Source organism: Eucyclogobius newberryi, unplaced genomic scaffold (genome assembly GCF_026437365.1).
Source record: "Eucyclogobius newberryi isolate DKJ021-1_F unplaced genomic scaffold, fEucNew1.0.hap1 SCAF_3, whole genome shotgun sequence".
Lineage (NCBI taxonomy): Eukaryota > Metazoa > Chordata > Actinopteri > Gobiiformes > Gobiidae > Eucyclogobius > Eucyclogobius newberryi.
The window spans coordinates 22930767-22953603 of NW_027315945.1; the positions used below are offsets into that span (position 1 = coordinate 22930767).

Consider the following 22837-nt stretch of genomic DNA (forward strand, 5'->3'; position numbering starts at 1 on the left):
TGGTCCTGTCTGTCTAAAAATAAACAGCTGCTTAACAACCAATGATACAGGTCAATGGTGGATGTGGATTCTTCCGTATGGTTACATAGTTCTGTGCCCATCATCTGAGATTAGGACATCATCAAATTAAACATGAACACAACCAATTGGAGTAAATTAAACAAATATAGAAATTAGTATTTTTTTCCGTACCAATGCCTATTATAAAGTCTAAATTTCAATTAAGTGAAAGTTTAACCACTGTTGAACCAAATGTTCTTCTAATATCACAAACAGCAATGTCTCCTCCTCCTCCTCCTCCTCCTCCTCCTCCTCCTCCTCCTCCTCCTCCTCCTCCTCCTCCTACTACTGAAACTTCCTATAATCCTTTCCTCCTGCTCTACTGCGTTGTAACAACGAAATTTCCCCTTGTGTGGATATTAAAGGATTTTCTTATCTTATCTACTCCTACTACTCCTACTACTATTCCTACTACTACTATTCCTACTACTACTACTACTACTACTACTACTACTACTACTACTACTACTACTACTACTACTACTACTACTACTACTACTACTACTACGTCCAGAGATAACAACAGATAACAAGAGACAAACACCAACACCAATAGATCTTGGTGCCAATTTTGCTTCCTTACATTATGTAGATGAATTACTGCCAGGCGATTACTTCCAAAGCATGTAGATGTAAAGCACCACTTGGAGAAAAACCCTGCTGTATTGAGACCTCGGTGCCCTGACAAAGTGGCAGTCTGCTCTGGTATAATGACATTTTAAGAACTCGATCTGCATTTCCCATTGAGCCTAATGAGCATTACATCGTCTCCCCTGCAGCCTCAGAGTAGTATCAATGGGAGCGCTGATAGCAGGTAGACTTTGCCCTTCGGATACACAACAGGAAGTCTGGCCAAATCCTGTCACCACCACCACCGCTGCTGTAGAGGTAAGACACATTTCTATTAACAAGGCTCATTCATTGATATCATTTCTTACCAAAGAGACTGTTGAAATTAGAGGGGAATAATTTACACTTTCTACCTTTGTAATGTGAAGTCTAATTACAACTATTATGCAAACGACATCTATCTATCTATCTATCTATCTATCTATAGTTTGGTATGTGTAGATTCTACTTTAAAGGCTGAGCTTTATGTCTCTTATGTGAGAGAAATGGAAAGAAAAAACTGCCTTTGAAGTTACAATGTTCCATACGAATCTCTGGATGCAAGTGGATTCAATGAAACAATAAAACACCTTAATGTGCAGATATTATAATAAAATGTTCCACGAGAAGAAACACATTCAAATATCTATTGATCTGATATCTATTTTTTCTTTCTATTATGACTCGTTATGACTATTATGAATCTTGACTCGTCCTGTTCCATCTACCTTTCCATACACTTCATATTTCTATTACTTGGACCTTTTCTAAATAATATTCATAGTAGTAATCAGATCTAATTTTAGCATACAATCCTACCTTTTCAACGCGACTTCAGGCCACACCGTACAGGAGGGCTGATGGGGTGATACAACCTCCATGCAAATGCACATTCAAACTGAGCATTTGTTTGAACATCTAATGGACTCCTGGAGCCGGCGGTGGATCTATCACACCAGAATCTAATCTATTATGCATTACTGACATTAGAACCAATGTATGGCGTTGAATACCCGTACATATACATTTTATTATTGATGCTTTACTGAACTGTATACACACATAGTAAACACCTTTGACATTAAATGCAGCACCTTATCAAACAAAATCAGCTTTCATTTGAGTAATTAGACCATTACTTTGGTACTTTTAATTATTCATGTTTGGATGGTGATGCCCTAGCCAATATATGACTCCCTTGTCTGCACTAGATTTAAACTAAACGCCACACTATATTGTCTTTGTGTCCTAATAGCCAGTGACTGCTTTTCCTTTGAGATCAATTTTCCACAACCAATTTGGCTATTAAATATACATACAGCTCTGTTAAAGGGGGGCTTAAGTTACGGCAATAATTATGGATGTGTGTCCAGGCCTTGGATTTCAGTGTTCGCGCGATGAATCATTTTGTAATTACGCATTTATTTGTTCCATTGCAGATTTAGCACCGTTGACATAAATGTTGTTGGTAGTCGCCCTGTGCCATGTGACCTTTACATGTCGGCGTGTTTGTATTCTTTCTTGAATACAGGGTTGATGAAAAACGTGCCTAATTTATGAAAATGGAGCAAGCTAATGGAGCCAACCCCCCGCCATACAACTTCCAGGACTATGGGCAGAATAATTACGCTGGCATGAGCTATCAGGTTGGTATAGTTAGCAGAACATTTTAATTTGACGCATAGGAAGGGGGAAGAAGTATACTGGCTGACTAATCGTTCATGTATTCAGTTCCGACGGTGCACAGTGCATGAGTCACGGTGGCTTTGATCAGTAGTGGGAAGTAACAAAAGTAACAATGAACAAAGGTAAAAGCACTGTACCTAAGTAACAGTTTTTTGAATCTGAAATGAACTTACCGCTAAGTTGTTTTTACGGTTCAGTCATTTTACATTTGAAAGTGTCTGTACTTTCTTCTCTTACTACATTTATTAAACTGGACTGAAAAGTATAAAAGGTATACAGACAATACATCCTGCACAGGTTTTTAGTCCCAGCTTTGAGCAAGCAATAATACTTAAAATATAAAATATAATATAAATACAGAAAATTCAATAGGAAAAACATAGAAATTGGTGGATCTGCACAATTCTTTACCCAAATTTTTACATTTAACATGTAAAAGCTTGTCAACATTTGTATGAAATACTTTTGCTTTTCAATACATTTTTAAACAGGTTCTTCAAAACTTTTACTTTAAGTAGATTGTAATTGTAAGTTGTGTGACTTTTACTTTCTTGCACATATATCTACCTATACTTACGTAATAAAGTACATTTTCCACCACTTTGTTGATTATGAGCCTATTATTATAGCTGTGGTTGCTTGTGAGTTATTAGAACTGCAGGATTATAACCCATTGTCCCGCAGTGTGACAGTAACAGTAAAAAAAAGAAAAAAAAAGATGAAGGTTGCAGTTTTGTGCAGAGGAAGTGTTCAGTGCTCCTGCTGCTGGGATAGTCTCACGTTCTGTGGGGCATCCTTGTGTTACTGTGGTTTCCCTCTAGAGACATTGGCTTCTTCCCACATTCCACAAAAGGCATGACATGTGCACAAGCATGTACTGCCGCTTTAGGATGAAGTAGCATATGTAAGTATTAAAAATAATATTTAAACAATTGTTAAAATAAGGCTAAAACAAGGACATGCATTTACTATTATTCCCCACTCTCAATCTTTTAAACTTTTGGCTGAATACGGCTGTCAGTGTCACACCACAGGACATACTAGTCGAGGCAAAATGTAGATAGGGTTGGCTGGTGCTTGTCTCCATGGAGATGCGTTTGCTTTGCTTTCCACAGCATCACATCAAACTTGCCTATCTCCACTGTACAAACACCTGTAATTGAATAAATGCAAGTTTAATGCAATGCTGTGGAACATTCCAGGCCAAGCTATGACAACCTGGCGGCGGAGCGTCCACTAAACAAGTTACACGGTGCCTTTTTAAGCATAGTGCAATTTTCTAAAAAAAATGTCCAACCTTTTTCTACATTGTTATATATCACCCTACATTCTAGTGACTTTCATTTGCAAATGCCTAATATATTTTACAATAAAGACATTATAATTCTATCATGAACCGTGTGAAATTTTGAGATGACAAACAAAATGATTGTTTGACCTTACTGCCTGTTGTTGGAGCAGGTAGGAAAAGGAAACATCTCAGTGGTGTCTGCTCCTGGCTCTTATGACAACACAGTCCATCCAGAGGTCCAAACATCTACTGCAGTGGACTTCACTCCTCCTCCTGACTACTCCTCTGGACAGGAGGACATTGGCTTCAGCGACGGCAACATTCGGAGAGGTAATTCTTAGTCAAATCTCAAACAGAGAGAGAAAATTGTTTTGTTTGCATGGGTTAGAGAGCAGTTACCTCCTCGTTTGCTCTGTTGCCAGGACTGAAAATTGTTCTGAAAATGAAATAGTTCCCTTTGCCTGAGCTGTGCACCTTATCAAACAAAATAAATGATTTGAAGGGAATGCCAGTTGGCTGTGTTTTGAATGGTGAGCTGTCTTCATTCCACTGTTGGCAGCCTGTTTGTTTCAGTTTCACATTTTGTTTCAGGTTTTCTACTGTCATGGTTCTCCTAGTCAAGGTTCACCTTGTGGTAAACCATAACCATCTTTGTTTCTATTCTCAATAGGATTCATTAAGAAAGTGTACTTGATCTTAATGCTACAGCTGCTGGTGACTGTGGGCATCATCTGTAGTTTTCTTTACTGGTAAGTCACAGCAGCAGGACTAATTAGGAACAAATAACATCCAAACTAAACTAAATACTTTGCACTTGTAATGCACTTTTACAGGCTTTAAAAGCCTCTCACAGCCTAAGGACACTATGGCAGAATTTGATCCAAGCAGGAATCAATCCTCTGACCTTTGAGTTTGTGGGCCACTGTGGCCCCTATTGCTTTCTGGACACTCTAAAACGCTTTGACTTTTTTGAACACATTATTCATTTACTCCTCACACATCTGCCTTCTGGCTGGCCAACCAATATGTGCTGCACAATGTGCATGTCACAATTATTTGGTGAGTGGTTGAAGTATTTTTTTAATGACACAACAACAACAACAACAACAACAACAACAACAACAACAACAACAACAACAACAAACCCAGAATTACCACAAGTACCAAGGATGTGGTCTGTATCAAAAAGAACAAGCTGATCTCACAGCAGAACACTTTCGGGCCCCTGCAGCCCCTTTTAACAGTAAACACGTCAGATGGGAAAAGCTACTTGCAAAAATAAAACAGTCTTTTCTTTCCTTGTTATATTTTTCTGGTTGAACGCTTTGATAGCTTTATATGTTTTGTATAATGGATGTGTTCCTGCACCACTACAGTAATTTCCTTTCATAAATTATATTGGTCTCTCCAGTGTACTATGCTTTTCTCTGTTAATATTTAATACAATCATTTCATAAATGTTCTCAGATAAATGGCACCTCTATTGTTTCTTCTCACACCAGGTCAGAGCTGACGATGTGGACAAGGGACAACAGCTGGTTTACTTACACAATGATGTAAGTGTCCATGACTCGAATACAGCCCAAAGGATCTTTCATACTTGAGTATAAGTTGTTTAGCTTTTTTGTGGAATATTTTTTTAACCTGAGGCCAGTTCACTCTACAATTCAGTGTATTATTTTTACCAAAGACAAGACTTTTCATACTTTGTAGTTAACATAAAATCAGGGCATTCTTGAGAGACATATTGATTGATTGAATCTATTTTCAGAAAAATGTGTGAATTTGTTCTAGATTGCCTTCATTTACATGCTCAAGTTTATTGAAATGGAAACAAACAGATATTTTTGAACCTGTTCTACTCTTGTGACCACACCACGCAACAGAAAATCTGCCTAGATCAAGTATTGACACATGTCTATAGATATCAGTGACAGGTGAGTCAAAGCAGGTTTATCAGTAACTCATCAGAGAAACACAATGTGGGCTTTCAATTTCAAGTGAGAGGATTTTAACTTCAGAGTTTTAAGTTGGCGAACCAAAAAATAAATAAAAAGTAGATCGCAAACTCAAATTTATCACCAGACTGAGGCCATTTATTACAAAAATGGTCCGTTACAAATGGGAAACAGGTGCATCAATATTACACTGGTTGAATTCCCAAACGAGCTGTGTGCCTCTTGTTGATGTTTACAGCCTGTTTATTTGCTTATTTACGACTTGCTTTATATTCCGTGTGAAATAGGGCGGCGGTGATGGTGCTTGTTTTGGCCTTGTCCTGCTGCGACAACCTCCGCCGTCAAGTCCCTCTCAATTTCATCGCCCTGAGCTTGTTTGTGAGTGTACAGGCCATAGCAACAGCAGCAGCAGCAGCAGCAGCAGCAGCAGCAGCAGCAGCAGCAGCAGCAGCAGCAGCAGCAGCAGCAGCAGCAGCAGCAGCAGCAGCAGCAGCAGCCAGGCAGCAGCCAGGCAGCAGCCAGGCAGCAGCCAGGCAGCAGCCAGGCAGCAGCCAGGCAGCAGCCAGGCAGCAGCCAGGCAGCAGCCAGGCAGCAGCCAGGCAGCAAATTAAGACCCTCCTCTCTCATCTCCTCTTGTGCATTTCTGTATTTACTGTGAATTTGTCTGTCCGTGTTTCAGACGGTGGCGGAGGGCCTGATGCTGGGATCCGTGGCGGCGTGAGTGTTTGTTTCCATCCCCACCTGACGCATTCTCATTTGCACAATAATAACCACATTTGAGCCATATCAGATCAAATTTTGGAAGCCGGGAATGACGCCGTAGATAAGATGCTATCGTTGTGCGTTGTACCAAATTAAAAAAACAAATGGAGACATGATAATAGGTCGATGGCTACTATTCTACAGCGTGGCAATTAGGTAGACACCGTGCAGAATATAAATGGCTTTTGCGGTGTAAATTGTATCTGCTTGTTTCTTGAATCTATCAGTGTATGCACGGGCCATAAATCCCTTGGCTGTAATGCTGCTGGCTTCAGAAAGTATTAGCCTTTTTCAAAAGTACGGCAGTCTGGCTTTTGATGTAGATTAGAAATATATGCAGCAGCAGCAGCAGCAGCAGCAGGAGCTCACAAGTCAGTAATCTCCTTCCATTGGCAAATAAATGTAAGTTGAGTCTGGAGGGGAATCCACATTAAACTGCTTTCATACAGCTCTTTCCCACCTCTTCTGGGCACTCAAAGTGATTTACAACAAACAAACAGTCGCACAACTCTTCATAAATATGTAGACAGTGAAGGCAAGATGGGTTTAGTGTCTTGCCAAAGGAAACAATGGCTTTATCCACAGTTTGGAGCAGGGATCGATCCAAAGACCTTTGGATAAGTGGATGAACTCTCTCTTCTAGGATTAACAGTGTTCTAAGCTGTGTCATATCCACCACGCTGTATTCTGTCTCTCTCTGATGTGCTGCAGGTGCTTTGAGGCTCAGGCCGTCTTGTGGGCCATGCTGGCGACGGTGCTGGTGTCCTTGGCCTTAAGTCTGTTTGCCTTCCAGTCAAAGGTGAGATCTGTCGCAGCTCTGAGCACCGTTTGCAGGACAGCCACAAGTGAGATTTCATAAAGCGCCTCGACTTTGAGGTGCAGCGAGCGGTAAATGCCCATATACTAAGCTGTGTTTCCTGTGCACTCAGAGGATCTGAGTTAAGCTGGTGGCTGCTGTTTGCTTGGCAGGTATTGGTAAATCTTTAAAAGGCTGTAAATGGAAAGCTGATAACTGCATCACAGGATTTGCGCATTAGGTTTTTGTTTTAAGCTGAGGTAAAGTTTTCACCAGTGATATAAATTAAGTACTTCACACCTATCCAAGTTCATTTTGGGAAGATAATGTTAGAGGGGACAGATGAAAAGGGTTCAATATGTCGGACTGAAGGAAAGTCAATTTTTGCTAAAGATGATAAACATAGAAAATTCCTATAAAATGTTCCATTGATTTTCTAACCAAAAAAAAAGTATAAATAAAAGTGTAATAGTTTGTGACTTATCAGTTTCTGAAACCTTCTAAACTAAGTTATTATAATGAATTTTAAATGTGTTTTTTTGGGGGCCAAAAACCACATTTGGCCGAGTGGAGGGCTCACATGACACGTGGGCAGGCCGCAGTGTCACAAGTTTGTCTGGCTCCCGACAGTTTGCTGCATGTCCTTCCTTAGTCTAATCCCCATTTCATGCTGCACTGTCCTGTCAAATAAAGCCTACAAGCCATATATATATATATATATATATATATATATATATATATATATATATATATATATATATATATATATATATTAATAGTGTTATGTTGGACTGGAAAAAAGTGCTTCATGTACATTAGTCAGGGCCGTAGCCAAGGGGGGTTCGGGGGTTAGAACGAACCGCCCATTTGGGCCGAAAAGGTCCGTCTTGAGGGACCACAGATATTAGCCCCATAGAAATCCTGGCTACGGCCCTGATTAGTTACCACATAGCTGATTAGCCTTTGTTGTGCCTCTTAATATTTGAATTTTTAGTCTCAAATGTATGAGAAATGTACTTCTGGAACCACGGCAGATTGAAAAAATCTATAAGTAAGGTTATGTATCTACTGTCCAAGTACAAGGGCTTGCAAAAGTGTTCGTACCCCTGGATTTTGAGCCACTATATACCACGACAAAGTTACTAGGGTGAAACTGGCCAAAAGGTTAGAGTGTAGCTTTGTGGTTTAGCATCAGAGAAGGACTTGAATGTTTTTGAGGATGAATAGATTTAGTTTACTCCAAATGGATAAAATGGCATGCCGTAATATATGCTGGTGAATGCATAATGGTTAGGATTTTGGCATAACACATAGGCCTTCTTGCCCATACTGTATCTTTTATGATGACATTCCACATTGCTGAGAGAGTCTGAGCTCTCTGATTTAAATGTCACCTAGACACATGACTTGAATGTTAAGCTCATCAGTCCTCCAGTGATTCTCCGATCGTGGCTGCCATACGTTTGGTGTTCATGTGAAAAGGGCAAAGGGGCCACGGGGCCAGCCTCCCAGTCTGTGTGTCAGCGTCTATTTATTATATAAGCCTTTATACTCACTCTCCTTAGTTTGCTCTTATAAGTGGGATGTTAAATTGCAATTACTTAATTAATGCAACATGAAATATTTTCAAATATTTTCTGTCTTTGTCCTTCTCTTTACCAGTGGGACTTCACCATGTTGAATGGAAGCCTGTGGGTGTTATTGTGGACGCTCTTTTCATTTGGTTTGCTTTGTGCAGTCCTCCGATCACAGGTAAATGAAGCAGAGCTAGTGTACGCCTGTGTCTACATGGGAACATTCTAAATGAATGGCAGCATAGAGAAGAAAAGGAGAGAATGTTTACAGCATTTAGTGGTATGTATGATGTCATGACCCATGTGCTAAGCAGACTATAAAGAATGCTCTCAGAATGGGCCCAGGTGTATGTAAAGTGTTCAGCCCTCAGTAGAAAACATACTCTCTGTACTATAGTGAAAAACACCACACACAGAACTGATGGAAGCTCAGAAAAAACCTTTTTAATATACCTCATATGTGCTCTGTTCTCCCAGTACCTCCACATTGTCTATGCTTGCCTGGGGACCTTGGTGTTTTCTTTGGTAAGTACACCATATGCTTTACCTCATTTTGGGCTTAACATGACCTTCTTAAGTGGCCAAGTATTCATCAGGGTGTGAGGGTGAGACATGTGATGAGCCACAGTGGCTGTCAGAGCAGTTAGTGTAAAGAGAGTCACTGATGTGCCGGTGCCCTTTAATTTCTATTATGCCGTGTTTAACAGCAGTGGGCTTCATTTTCACAGCCACCTCGCTGCATGCCGTTGGCATTAGCAGCAATGTTGTGACCCAGCTAGTCAGCTGGTGGAACAAAGTGCCCCAGCACACGGGGCCCAACACACTGTCAGCACAAAGACATCGCTCTCAACAACACAGTTTTAAGCCGAGGGTGTTATCTACAGAGTTGTAGCCAGAAATGAAGGACAGTAGGTCTGCTATTGTGTGTATAGCACTGAGGATATGCTGAGCAGGTTTCACAAGGATGGTTTGGAAAAGATCAAATAGAAGGAACAGTTGATGATTTGGTTTGGATTTACTTTAGTGGAGTGGTAATGAATACATTGGGGGTGGGATGGTGTGTTACACAAGGCCTAGAGCTGGGATTCCCACATATTGACATGGCATGTTATTGCTTATATTATTATATTGTAATATAAGATAAGATATTCCTTTATTGTCCACACATGGGGAAATTCCATTGTTGCAACGCAGGTAGATACAGAGGAAAAGGGCAGATAACTTATAGGAAGTTTAAAAAACACTCTCAATAGAAGAACTATTATAAACAAAAACTCCTATAGACAAAACCTCTCATTTCTTAATAAGGAATGGAGGGGAAAAATAAAGATAAAATAAAATAAAAACAGCTAGCGTAAGACAAGATAATACTACTAATAATGGTCAACACTCTATTTACATCAGTTATATGCGCATGCATGTGACATTATTGCATGTGAGTACAACAGTATTTTAGTATTAGTATATAATATAGATATACTAATATAATTGGACAGTAATAATATTTCTTTTTTTTTTAATGAACCATAAAAAAAACTTTAAGGCAGCAGATTAAGTGGCAAAATAGGGGAGCGACAGGGGGGGTGTCAAGTCCTATGGGGGTCGTATAAGAGTGCGGAGCAAACTATTAAACTTTGCCTTTACTTGCTCCATATCGCCCCTACAATTAATACTATTTTTATATGAAATAGTGGTAGTGTGACTTTGTGACTTCACAGACAGAAGTCACAAAGTGCTTCACAAAAACACAAAACTTATAGTTTGCAATACACAATATACAGTAAAATCAGTCCCTAAAGCTACTGTCATTAAAAGGCCTGACTGAATAAAAAGGTTTTGAGCTGATGCTTAAAAGCAACAACAGAGTCCAGTGACCGTGGGGAGAGTGAAAGATCATTCCAGAGTCTGGGCGCAACGGCCTGGAAGGATCCGTCTCCTCTGGTTCTCAAGCGAGTACGAGGAACCAACAACAGTTTCTGATCTCCCCTGAGCGAGAGGGAGTGTACGGTGTGATCAGATCGCAAGGCTGTGAAAGTCAGCACTAATATTTTAAACTGTATCCAGTAGGAGACCGTTTTGAGAATGGGTGAAATGTGGGCCCTTCTACTCGCTCCAGATTTCTGGGCCAGTTGCAGACGAGAGAGCTGCTTTTTGTTTGGACAGAAAAAGCATCTGTTACTTAAAAAGTTTTCTCTTTTGTCCAGTTGACAGAATTTAAATGTATTTTGCTACAATATCAGAGTAATAATATTGTAACAGCAGACATTTAAGGCTTTATTCTTCCAAGAAAAAAAAAATAAGATCAAAATTGTGAATTCCAAAAACATTTTTAAGAAGTCCTTAAGTACAAATTTGTGAGTGTCATAAATGAGGCCCGTTGTCGATAAAAGTCAGATATCATTGTACACATGAAGCTTGTGTCTGTCTGCAGTACCTGGTGTTTGACACTCAGCTGATCGTGGGTGGGAAACACACAAAGTACGAAGTGTCCCCAGAGGAGTATGTGTTTGCAGCTCTGAACCTGTATCTGGACATCGTGTCCCTGTTTCTGTTGCTGCTGCAGCTCATCGGCCTGTGTCGCTGACACATGTCCCACAGAGACCAGACAGTACAGTCCACAGGAGCACTATACAAGCTTCACTGCTACAGCCAGGCTTTAATGTTTTAAACCACTGTATCTTAGCACACTTTTCAAATAAAATGTATTTCTTTGGTGAAACCTTGTCTTTTTTTAATCCAGATAAATTGTTTGATGTGTTTTGTGTTTCATTCTGAGGCTGAAAGAAAAGTCATTCTTAAAACTCAACACAGTTTATTGGCATCACACATTAACCATTGTTCATATAAAGAGGGAATGTATCAAGTATAGACTATGAAAGTGCAAATCGTATTTCAAGGATTAGTTGTTTTACAATAGAAAATCTGGATGAGTTAGAAAATATATTCTCAAAATAAGTTACCTGGACATTAGAGGTGAAATACAAAATACAGATTGAGAGGTGTATCCACTTCATGCACAGCATACTGTCACACACAAGGCTCAATAACTTACCTGATCACACTTTGGCTAAGTTAGCTCCACTAACATGATTATGGCACACAACTCCAAGACACATGATCACTGCCAATGTTGTCCTAGGTTTGTTGATTTGAATAGAAATAACTTCATTCAGACAGTTGTCTGTAAAACATGGTTAAGTTCTAATTATTCACAATCTTCATTGATAGAATATTTATATTGCAACTATCCTCTGTTTAGTGTCTTCAGGTATAACAAAATACTTCAAAGTCAGTTAAGTGAGTTAATTTCTAAAACAGGATTCTTTGTAGCACTCAAACTAAAATATATATCAAAACGTAGTCTAAAATTGAAGGAGAAGTCATTCACTGTCATTGCACCACTCCTCTGTTCCTTCAATGTTCCTCTACTGAAACAAACAAAAGGTAATGGGTATATATTTGGTTTAAACCATAAATACTGTGTAATTAACACTCTAAAAATGTTCAAATCAAAGGTGATTAAAACAAAGGCACTGTATTTAACTGCAGGTAAATGTCTAACACACATTCAGTTTGCTAACAGAGCTAAACGACGGTGCCTTACTAAGTATAAACACAGGATATTGTTATCTTTACTAGCTACCTATTGTGTCTTTTCCTGCAGAAAATGAAGGCTCCTCAGATGTGTATTTCTCAAGCACTATGTTTTATTGCACACAATATGTGCATTTAGAAAAAGCCCTTGGGCTGGTCCAGGTTCGTGGTCAATTTATTTTTAATTTATCCATTGTGAATCTCAAATCTCAATGTGCATATCTCATATTTACAATAAATGTTTTGCAGTTCTGTTAGACAATGAAGTGAAATATCAAAAGCTGAAATATTGAAGGAAATATGGCTTGAGAGTTTCACATTAACTTTTTACTGAGTGGTTCAGATTTAATTCAATAGGCAGAATTATCTTTTAAAAATCCACTTAGTGACTGCAAATTGTGCTTTTGCTTGTCAATTTTTGGCACCTAGAAAATAGGTAGACCTAAACAGGAAAGGCAATCTGTTCTAACCTGTTCCCAGAAATGCTTTAACTCACAGCTAAACACTAGTGGGGCCTCTATACAGATCCACCCGGTCCTAAAACAAACTATGGGCAATAGCTCCAGTGAAGAGACACAGCGCATTAGGCTACAGTTTCTAGCTAAAAGGTCCTCTGACGCCAACTAACGCAGGAGCCATTTACAACATCTAACCCAATATCTATTGTATGCCACAAAACGCTTTACAAAAGTCTGCTCCTGTTTCCCCAGTGATTGGGCTGAAATCAGTATTGGAAACAAGTGGAGCTGATTCTGAAACTTTTTCATTAGCACAATCAGAGACATCCTCCACGCTGTCAGCATTGGGCACTCTTTGTGGTGTTTGGCTTCTCGAGATCCTCCATCATACCAAGTGCACTTGGTCTTCCCACTCAGAGGAGCTGGTGCTGGGCAGCTGGTCGGACACAGAGTCGCACTGTGGTGTGTCCACGTGGCAGTGCCTCCAGGCCTCAGAGTCTGTGCGCTCTGCGCTGGGCGGCAGTGGGCCGGGGTAAGGCAGGGGCTCCAGCTGCACCAGCTCCAGCTGGTTGGGCCTCTCTGCTACAGCAACAGCACTTTCCTTCTGCTCTGCACCACTCACAGAGACCTCGACCTCTATTTCCTTTTTATTTTCTGGTATGACTAGAACAGGTTTGTCCTGCTCATCCCGAAGGCTTTCTTCTTCATCTTCAGTGTGCAGCGCACACAGGTTTGTATCAGTGTCGGAAGAGGTGGGGGGAACCAGGGTGATACCTTGTGGGTTCATGTCATGGAACCAGGCCATAATGTTTCCCAACAGATTTGTGTTTGCAGCTAAAGCAGAGGATGAGGACGGCTCCTGGCTGCTGCATGTGGTTGAGCCTAAGGTGTCGCTGGAGGAGAACAGGCCTGTGGAGGAGTTATTGCCTCCTGGAGTCATTGGAATGGGGAGGGACGTCCTGTACGTCATGTGGCCTGTGGTAGAGTAGTGACCACTGATGGACAGTCTGGACAGACTGTCTCCCAGCTCCAGCAGCTCAGAGCTACTCAGAGAGGCCCGGGTCATTGCCTCCATACCTGCCGGGCTCTGCTCCAAATGAGGGGGCAGTGAGGTGCCGATGGCCCCCAATGACGCATCATGAGGGTCATCTGAAGCCACGCCCCCTGCCATCCCTGAATCCTGGAGTGACAGCTGAATGGCCAATAGAATGTTTGGGTCATCATCATCCAAAGAGCCGAGACCCTGGAATAATGGATTCAAAACACACACATTAGATAATGATATTGAGTTTACTTAACGCAGTCCTAATCTTTTAAATCAAAACTATGAGCTCACCATTAAATGTCTGTGTACACCAAAGTCATGTCCATCTTTATAAAAGAACAAACACAAATCATCACAGGTAATAGACAGTAAACACACGTCTTCCTATCACTTTTATAATTATAAACTCAACTAATAATGGTCATTTTCTACGAATCCAAAAATGAACAAACATGAACGAAGGTAGTATTGGAAGATAAACTAATGCTGTAGTGTTATTCTAAAAGGGTTTGATGCTTCATATCAAATGTTTTTACATATTGATCCATCTGTTTGAATAAGAGAAATAGTCTACCTAAAGTGCCATCAGTGGTGTCATCTGGGTCTGCGGTGTCACTGCGCAGACTGGACATGTCGCCTCTCCTCCGCTGCCTGTGTCTCCGTCTGTACTGGAACTCTGCATATTCCTGAGAGGAGAAAGTTACTTTGCATTTTAGTGTTGACGAGCTGATTCCCATTTGAGATTTTTGACATATTGTCAGTGAGTGGAGTGTGAATGATAAAGAAGTAATAAAAGAGACTTTCAAAGCAGGCCTAAATTAGTTTCAAAAGTGGACATTTGCATGAAGCATATTAAAATACTATTCATTACACTTTATCATGAAAATCTCCCTATTGTAAATTGGTATTTAGATGATGATGATGATGATTGACAGCCAGGAAAGTATCATAACACAAATATCCAATTATTTAGAGATGAGTTAGTGATAGCCACAGTGACACTGTGATCTAGTTTCAAACTGATTAAGTAATACATCATCAAGCTATAATTTATTCACCCCGGCCTGCAGCCTAACAACCCAAACTGTACTTTCTCCTGTTTCCCCAAGTCCAAAAATGACTTAATATAAATAACGAACAACCAATGGGCACCACAGACTAAAATTGTGGCCCACTCATCTGTAGCTGCACCTATAGGCTAAGATGAAACCCATTAACAAGTGCCACCCAGACAAACAATCATATTTCTCTTTCTCTGTGTCACCAGTCAATTCAAATCCAACATATTGTAACATCACGGAATAAAAAACTCAACACAAAATATAAGTCCCAATGAAAGACCTCAGTACCTCTGGAGATGCAAATCCTAAATATTCCCAGTCCCATGTGCCGCCAGCAAAACTGAAAATTGACAAAATGAGACCGGTTTAAGAGACAATTGAGACAATTGTTGAGAACACAAATCTTCATATATGACTTAACATTTTACCTGCGCCTGGGAGCCTCAGGTGAGTCACTGGGTGCCACTCCTCTGGCCACAGAGGCCAAGAACTCCTGCCTCTTCTGCTGAATCAGACAGGCTGCACGGATGATCTTATGGCGGGGGGTCCTCAGATACGGCCGATTTACTTTCTGTGCAAGGTCCTCTGTTACCATCTCTAAATCGGTCTACAAACAAAGAAGCATTTAGCAGCTAGTAACAGATTTAAGATAGCAAACTGAATGATAGCAAAGCATAAGAAAGCCTGAACCTGCATAAGCTCGTAGATCTCCTTCTTTGTGCTTTTGGGCTCAAGGAAGAACCCGTAAGGATAAGAGCACTTCAGGATGCGCCGAGTCTTTAGTAGTTCTAAAACAGCGTCTTCAATGAAAGTAGTGTCTGGTGGGCTTCCTCCTCCTGCAAGAAGTAAAGCAAAGAGAAATGTAATAATTATAGACATGGGTTAATTTTTTTTTTTTTTTTTTTATTTGTTGTTTCACAGATTTTCCTTGGCAATTTTAAAAGGGGAGGACGTAATAAAAAAAATATTTTATTTTCCCATTATCAAATCACATTTCTACCATCCAAAAGTCAGAGTTGAATTTAAAAACATTTTTTATTCTAAATCATTTCTAAATCTAAATTCTAAATCTAAAATTTCTTGGATTCTTAGAATATAGGCCCTACTTCCACCTCTCTACATTATCTACATAATTATAGTTATCAATGCAAGACATTGAAAATAACTCTTATTATACCGCGGTGTACAAAAATACCTTCAATGTCATAAACTAACTGTTTAATGGAAGGTGGAACTCACTGAGATCAGACAGAAAGTAGTCCCAGACTAACAGCTTCTCAGAAAATGAATCATCCTGTGACCAGTCGCTTTGATATACATTATTGAGTCTTGACAGGAACAAAAAGTGTGCAATGAATGAAAATGTCTTATTGAGCTTAAATTTGGCCACAGTGATTTGATCCAACGGCGTAGTAATCTTGACACGCCCGAGTCGTGGACACGCAGCTCAGATCAACTCATCGGGACAAGTACCGGCCTTACAATGCGATCAGAAGAGAACGTGTGACTCCAGTGCTACTTAAATGGCAGCGACAAAATGATTCTGATATAATCAGTCAAGACGCGTATTCTTCATTTCCTCTTTAGAACACAACAAGTTCAATGAATGGGAGCGCCAGCCAAAGCCACGCCCACCCCGCGATCTACCGGTTGATCTCATGTATCTATGGTCGATCTAGGAAGGCGTGAATTGCAAGAGTTTTAAAGCTCTGACGTTCGGACAAACTCGGGGTCGTGCAGAAATGGTAGGAGGTCGGAGATGTTGGTGCAGAATACAATTTTTATTTTTAGGTTTTGGCCAAAAACACGAAAAAATTTATTATTTAATTTTTTTTAGAATCTGTTTTTGACGTCGGCGGGCTCGCGAAACAACTTATTAAAAAACTCTCGCCTTAACTGAAACATAACTTAACAACTTGTCATTGTAATGAAAATTCCCTAGTGTATTGTAGTACATACAGTGACTGCTGTGATATAACTGGATATTACTCTCTTTATATGACCAGACATGAGAACATTGCTTTCTATGGCACGTTTTTGGGGCTTTTGTATTGAACCTTAACCAAAATAAACTTGCATGTCTTAACCCACTAGAAGGTGTTCAATCAGGTCAAAACTAAAAACAGATCTAAAAGCATATTAACTATCTGGCATTTTGGTTATGCCATTTGAACACCTTCATGGAATCCCTTGTGCAGCATTTTCTCAAAGCCTAACATCAAAGTAGAGTGAGATGTGTTGAAAAGTGTAATAGAGACTGACAGTGTTACGCTGGGCTCATACTCACTTCCACTCAGAGCTCTGCTGAGCTGCTCCATCTTCTCTTTGGCGGTTTTCAACAGGCGTTGCTCCAGCTAATGTAAGAAGACAGAAGCTTTTAGGACTTCTTGTTAAGTAAAAACGTCTGAACAAATACTTTGGAGAATATAAAGCTTAAGATAAATTATTCTTTACTGAGAAGAAAGAAGATACCGTATTTTTCGGACTAAAAGTAGTACCTTTTTTCATAGTTTTGGCCGGGGTGCGACTTATACTTATATTTTTACTTGTATGCTTCTACTTATACTCGGGTGCGACTTCTATGTGATATTATTTGTTATTTTCACACTTTCACGCAACCGCATTTCATACTCCAGTGTAAATTATACGCGTTTTTTTCTTCTCTATTATGCATTTTTTGGCTGGTGCAACTCATACTCCGGTGCGACTTATAATACAGAAAATACGGTGTATCCACAATGACATTCATCAAACAAACTGTTCTTACACAACCTGTAAATCTGAACTGGATAAATGTGACCGAGGCAGATACAAATGTAGAATGATAAACAGGCAGTACCCGATAGCTGTGCTCATGGTTCTTGAAACGTGTATAGTAGTGCATAAAGCGATCAAGTTCCTGAAAATTCTCATGTTTTTTCTCCGCCTGCAAAATAATGTTTAAAAATGAGCAAACTGCGAATATAGAGGATTGTTGTTTATATAATTTTGGATTACTGTATTGTTAAAATAATGCAGTATTTTGTAGTTTAAATGTTACCTCTTCGGTCATCTCCTTCGACTGCTCCTCCACCTGCTGGATGACTTCGTAACGAGTGCATCGATAGTAACCTCCAGTGGATGAGCTGTGTTTTTTCCACTCTTCCAGGCAGATCCAACAGAAATCATACTTGCACTACAGGGAAAGATGTTACATAGCAAATATCTATACGAATTCTAAAAGGATATACAAAGGCGAAACATTTACAGTTACAGTGATAATACTCTAGCTTTACAAGTTTATTTGCAGGGCCAAAAGTTGCAGTTGTATTTAAATTGACTTATAATGTCAGTATAATCACAAATCTGTGCTAACCTAATAAAAAACATTGAAACGCTACATTATAAGCATTAGCAATCTACGGTTGACACAAGCCCACAATATATTATTACAAGATCCCCCTTGGTTGTCTTGGAAACTCTGCCATGACTTTTGTTACATGACACTTCAACAAATCAATACAAAGGAAACAAGTGCGGATGGGAGACAAGTGGCTGACAGATAAACAAAAAGAAAGTGTTTGTATTGGACAGATGTAATAGAAGTGAGGAGACTACGGAGAGGGGAGAAAAGTGGAAGCACATAGACAAAGAAATGTTTCTAGGCAACACACAATCTTGAGTTTCTAAACAAGAGCAGTAATGCCACATCTTTCCAGGTAATGACAAGTCAAGAGATTCAGTGGCCTTTGTGAACTAATCTTCATCTCCTCTCAGCCTCCTCGGCTCAGACATCTGCAGACAGACAGCAGCCGCAGGGCCAGCACACAGCACACTGCTCATTTTGCCACTCCAACCAAAGCCATTTTGGAGCACACTATTACTATGAAATGACATAGGTTGAAGTAAGCAGCAGTAAGCCAAATAAGTAAAAAAGTATTTGTTGAACATACTAAGTACTTAGTAACAGTTAGGCCATAACATCTGATTTATGATTAAGAGTTTATGTAAACGGACAAACACAACAGTAAAATATAGCCGCAAGCGGCAATGATCGGCCCTCGCCACGCCGCCGCCACACCGCCGCCACGCCGCAAGAGGAGGGGGCGCTAACGCGCCCCAATTGTCCTTTTATTACGCCTACTGCTGAATCTGTGACGCTGTCACATCTTCTCCCCTTTGTTTTACCATCATTTTGATGGGGATGCTAAAATTGAGTTTTGTGTCAAATTTCAGATATTTTCGCAAAACTAAACATTTAACCTCCATATAAAATCTGTAGGGGGCGCTGTGGCGCCAAATTAATTCATTTCACTTCAAGTAGGTTTAGGGCAAAGAGTTTAACAACTGATTCTAATTTGATGCAATTCGGACTTTATCTGTGCAAACGGCAGAAATGTTAAATTTGGGAGATTTCTGAAATTCTAGCTAAAGTTTGAGGCTTCGCCGCACAGAGACCGTGACAGGTATCAATGTAATTTGAATAACTTTTGATGTCCCACTCCTCAGTAGCATTTTCACCAAATTTCAGCTTTTTAGAGCCAACGCCCTGGGAGGAGTTCGTAAAAGTACGACGTTTGAAAAAACTCCCGAGTCATGCTTAGTCATTTTTGAAGCAATATGGCCGACATTTGGTTGGGCGGACGGCGTTGCCGTAATAATATTTTTTACTTCTCTTGTCACCATCTACCTCTGCTCCAAATTTCATGATTCTACGATCAGATTTTTTTTGGGTCATTTCCTATCTCTCAATGCATTTTTGGTACATTTGGGGGCGCTGACGCGCCAATTTTTTTATTTTAGAAAAGGGAAATAGCCATAATGTAGAGAGGCACGATTTTTAGAGGTGTGCAAATTTTTGCGACTTTTCGTCAATGTTCACTGGGTGAAAAATAGGGGGGTTGGTCCCGAGAATAAGAAGAAGAAGAAGAAGAAGAAGAAGAAGAAGATTAAAGCCGCAAGCGGCATCCAACGGCCCTCACGGGCCGCCGGCCTTCCGACTCTGCGCTTTCGACTTGATAAAGATGGCGCCCTTATTGTGTGTTGAATTAGAAAAGAACTTGACAGACGGCGACACAATTGACATGGCCAATCCAGTGCAAATCAACACAAGTGTCAGTCAAATTTGCTGCGCCGCCGCACAGAGACCGTAGCACTTGGAGTAAAAATATGGATAACTTTTGATGCCGCGCTTGTGTAGATGATATTTCCCAAAGTAAAGCTTGATCGAGCTATTGCCCACGGAGGAGTTTGTTAAAGTGTGAAGCGTAAATGTGAACATTTCAAGGATTTGGCGTTTTTCCCATTTGTGACAGTATATTTGCAGCTCCACGGCACAGAGACCGTACCACTTAAAATCAAAATATGAATAACTTTTGATGCCCCGTTTGTGTAGATGATTTCCCCAAATATGAACTTGATCGAGCTATCGCCCTGGGAGGAGTTCGTTAAAGTGTGAAGCGTAAAAATGTGGTCATTTTAGAGATTTCGCTGTTTTCCCATTTCTGACATATATTTGCGGGTCCGCCACAAAGAGACCGTAGCACTTAGAATCAAAATATGGATACGTTTTGATGCCCCGCTTGTGTAGATGATATTCTCCAAATATGAACTTGATCGGACAATCGCCCTAGGAGGAGTTCATTAAAGTGTGAAGCGTAAAAATGTGGTGATTTGAGCGATTTTGCGATTTTCCCATAAGGATAACATGGGATGTTTCTGTCATCGCTACGGTTACGCCGTACAAAATATGGCTTTGGCTCTCATACTTGTATGATCAGGATGGCAAATTAGAATTTTGTTCAAAATATCATGTCATTTGGAAAAACTCTATTGTTTATAGGCCACTCTGAAGGCCAAATAGTCAGAATTCTGGGAAACGTTTGCGGCTCCGTCGCACAGAGACCGTAAAAGTAATCCTTCAAATTTGGATAACTTTAGATGCCCCACTTGTCTAGAGGACGTACACCGATTTTGAGGTTGGTGGGCAAAACGCACTAGGAGGAGTTCGTTAAAGTGTGAAACATAAAAATGTGGTAATTTGAGAGATTTTGCGGTTTTCCCATAGGGATAACATGGGAGGTTTCTGTCATCGCTACGACTACGCCGTAAAAATTAAGGCATTTGTCTCATTGGGTTTTTTGATCGGTATGGCCAAATAGAATTTTGGGTAAAGTTTAGAACATTTTGGTAAAACTAATTTTTGACCTTCAATGTTAATTCAAAGGTCACTCTGTAGGGGGCGCTATCAGGCCCATTTCAATTTTGTCATCATAAACTGGTCCAAACTGGATAGTTTAACAACTGATTCAAATTTGGTCCAAATCGGACTCGTTTTGATCAAATTGGAGCAATTTTTAGATTAGCATCCCAAAATAAGTTGTCCAATTTTGTGGCTGCGCCGCACGTAGACCGTAAAAGGTATCCCAAAAATTTGGATAACTTTAGATGCCCCACTTGTCCAGAGGACGTACGCCGATTTTGAAGTTGTTGGGCAAAACGCCCTAGGAGGAGTTCGTCAAAGTTTGACGTGAACAAAATGGCTAACTCAGCTTTTTTTCATTTTCAAAGGAAGATGGCGGGCATAGGGTAAGTCTGGGGGCGTGGCCACAATAATATTTTGTTTTTGTCCTGACGAGAGGAATGTGTGTTCCGAATTTCGTAGCTCTACGACAAAGTTGACCTCGGGGCGTCTCCCATAGGCGCAATGTATTTTGACTTTTGTCGGTGGCGCTGTCGCGCCATTTTTTAACGAAAAAAAAAATGGCCCAGAAAAAACAAAATTTTTCGCCGATTCTGAATTTTGGGCAAAGTTTGGTGAGTTTTTGAGCATGTTCAGGGGGGCAAATTAGAGTTCAAAGCGATGAAGAAGAAGAAAAATAATAATAAATATAGCCGCAAGCGGCAATGATCGGCCCTCGCCACGCCGCCGCCACACCGCCGCCACGCCGCAAGAGGAGGGGGCGCTAACGCGCCCCAATTGTCCTTTTATCACGCCTACTGCTGAATCTGTGACGCTGTCACATGTTCTCCCCTTTGTTTTACCATCAAAAAGCAATTTTATTTTGATTTCTTGAATGAAAATGTGGATAACTTTTGATGGTCCTGAAGATGAGTCTCACCAAATTTCAGGTTAATAGGGCTGACGCCCTGGGAGGAGTTTGTGAAAGTCTAAAGTGTAAACATGTTCTGGCCCCATTGGAATAACATGGGAGGTTTCGGTCATCGTTACGGCAACGCCATAACAATTATGACATGGGTCTCATTGACTTTTTTGATGGGGATGCTAAAATTGAGTTGTGTGTCAAATTTCATATAATTTCGCAAAACTAAACATTTAACCTCCATATAAAATCTGTAGGGGGCGCTGTGGCGCCAAATGAATTTATTTCACTTCAAGTAGGTTTAGGGCAAAGAGTTTAACAACTGATTCTAATTTGACGCAATTCGGACTTTATCTGCGCAAACGGCAGAAATTTTAAATATGGGAGATTTCTGAAATTTTAGTTACAGTTTGCGGCTTCGCCGCACAGAGACCGTGAGAGGTATCAATGTAATTTGGATAACTTTTGATGTCCCACTCCTCAGTAGCATTTTCACCAAATTTCAGCTTTTTAGGGCCAACGCCCTGGGAGGAGTTCGTAAAAGTACGACGTTTGGAAAGACTCCGAAGTCATGATTAGCCATTTTTGAAGCAATATGGCCGACATTTGGTTCGGGGGACGGCGTTGCCGTAATAATATTTTTTACTTCTCTTGTCACCATCTACCTCTGCGCCAAATTTCATGATTCTACGATCAGATTTTTTTTGGGTCATTTCCCATCTCTCAATGCATTTTTGGTACATTTGGTGGCGCTGACGCGCCAATTTTTTTTATTTTAGAAAAGGGAAATAGCCAGAATGTAGAGAGGCACGATTTTTAGAGGTGTGCAAATTTTTGTGACTTTTCGTCAATGTTCACTGG

General features: G+C 40.3%; 2 protein-coding genes across 3 annotated transcripts in view; one reads left to right on the forward strand and one right to left on the reverse strand.

Annotated features, from left to right (window-relative positions):
- The first annotated feature begins 906 nt into the window (after positions 1-906).
- LOC140373822 (protein lifeguard 1) lies at positions 907-11430 on the forward strand. The gene is made up of 11 exons (XM_072460499.1): positions 907-948; positions 2201-2315; positions 3817-3976; positions 4317-4395; positions 5149-5202; positions 5892-5982; positions 6284-6321; positions 7078-7165; positions 8825-8914; positions 9214-9261; positions 11168-11430. The coding sequence occupies exons 2-11, from the start codon at positions 2226-2228 to the stop codon at positions 11318-11320; spliced, it is 891 nt and encodes a 296-aa protein (XP_072316600.1). The 5' UTR covers positions 907-948; positions 2201-2225; the 3' UTR covers positions 11321-11430.
- A 98-nt stretch (positions 11431-11528) lies between these two features.
- The window catches only part of LOC140374420 (ankyrin repeat and IBR domain-containing protein 1-like), a 38638-nt gene continuing 27329 nt past the window's right edge, over positions 11529-22837 (reverse strand). For both annotated transcript variants that reach the window (XM_072461310.1, XM_072461308.1), the window contains exons 12-20: positions 17935-18069; positions 17734-17820; positions 17182-17248; positions 15585-15730; positions 15323-15501; positions 15183-15234; positions 14408-14519; positions 14125-14159; positions 11529-14031 (exon numbers count right to left, since the gene is read on the reverse strand). In XM_072461310.1, the coding sequence (XP_072317411.1) occupies positions 13174-14031; positions 14125-14159; positions 14408-14519; positions 15183-15234; positions 15323-15501; positions 15585-15730; positions 17182-17248; positions 17734-17820; positions 17935-18069 (1671 nt within the window). In that variant the 3' untranslated portion in view covers positions 11529-13173. The remainder of the gene's footprint in view (positions 14032-14124; positions 14160-14407; positions 14520-15182; positions 15235-15322; positions 15502-15584; positions 15731-17181; positions 17249-17733; positions 17821-17934; positions 18070-22837) is intronic.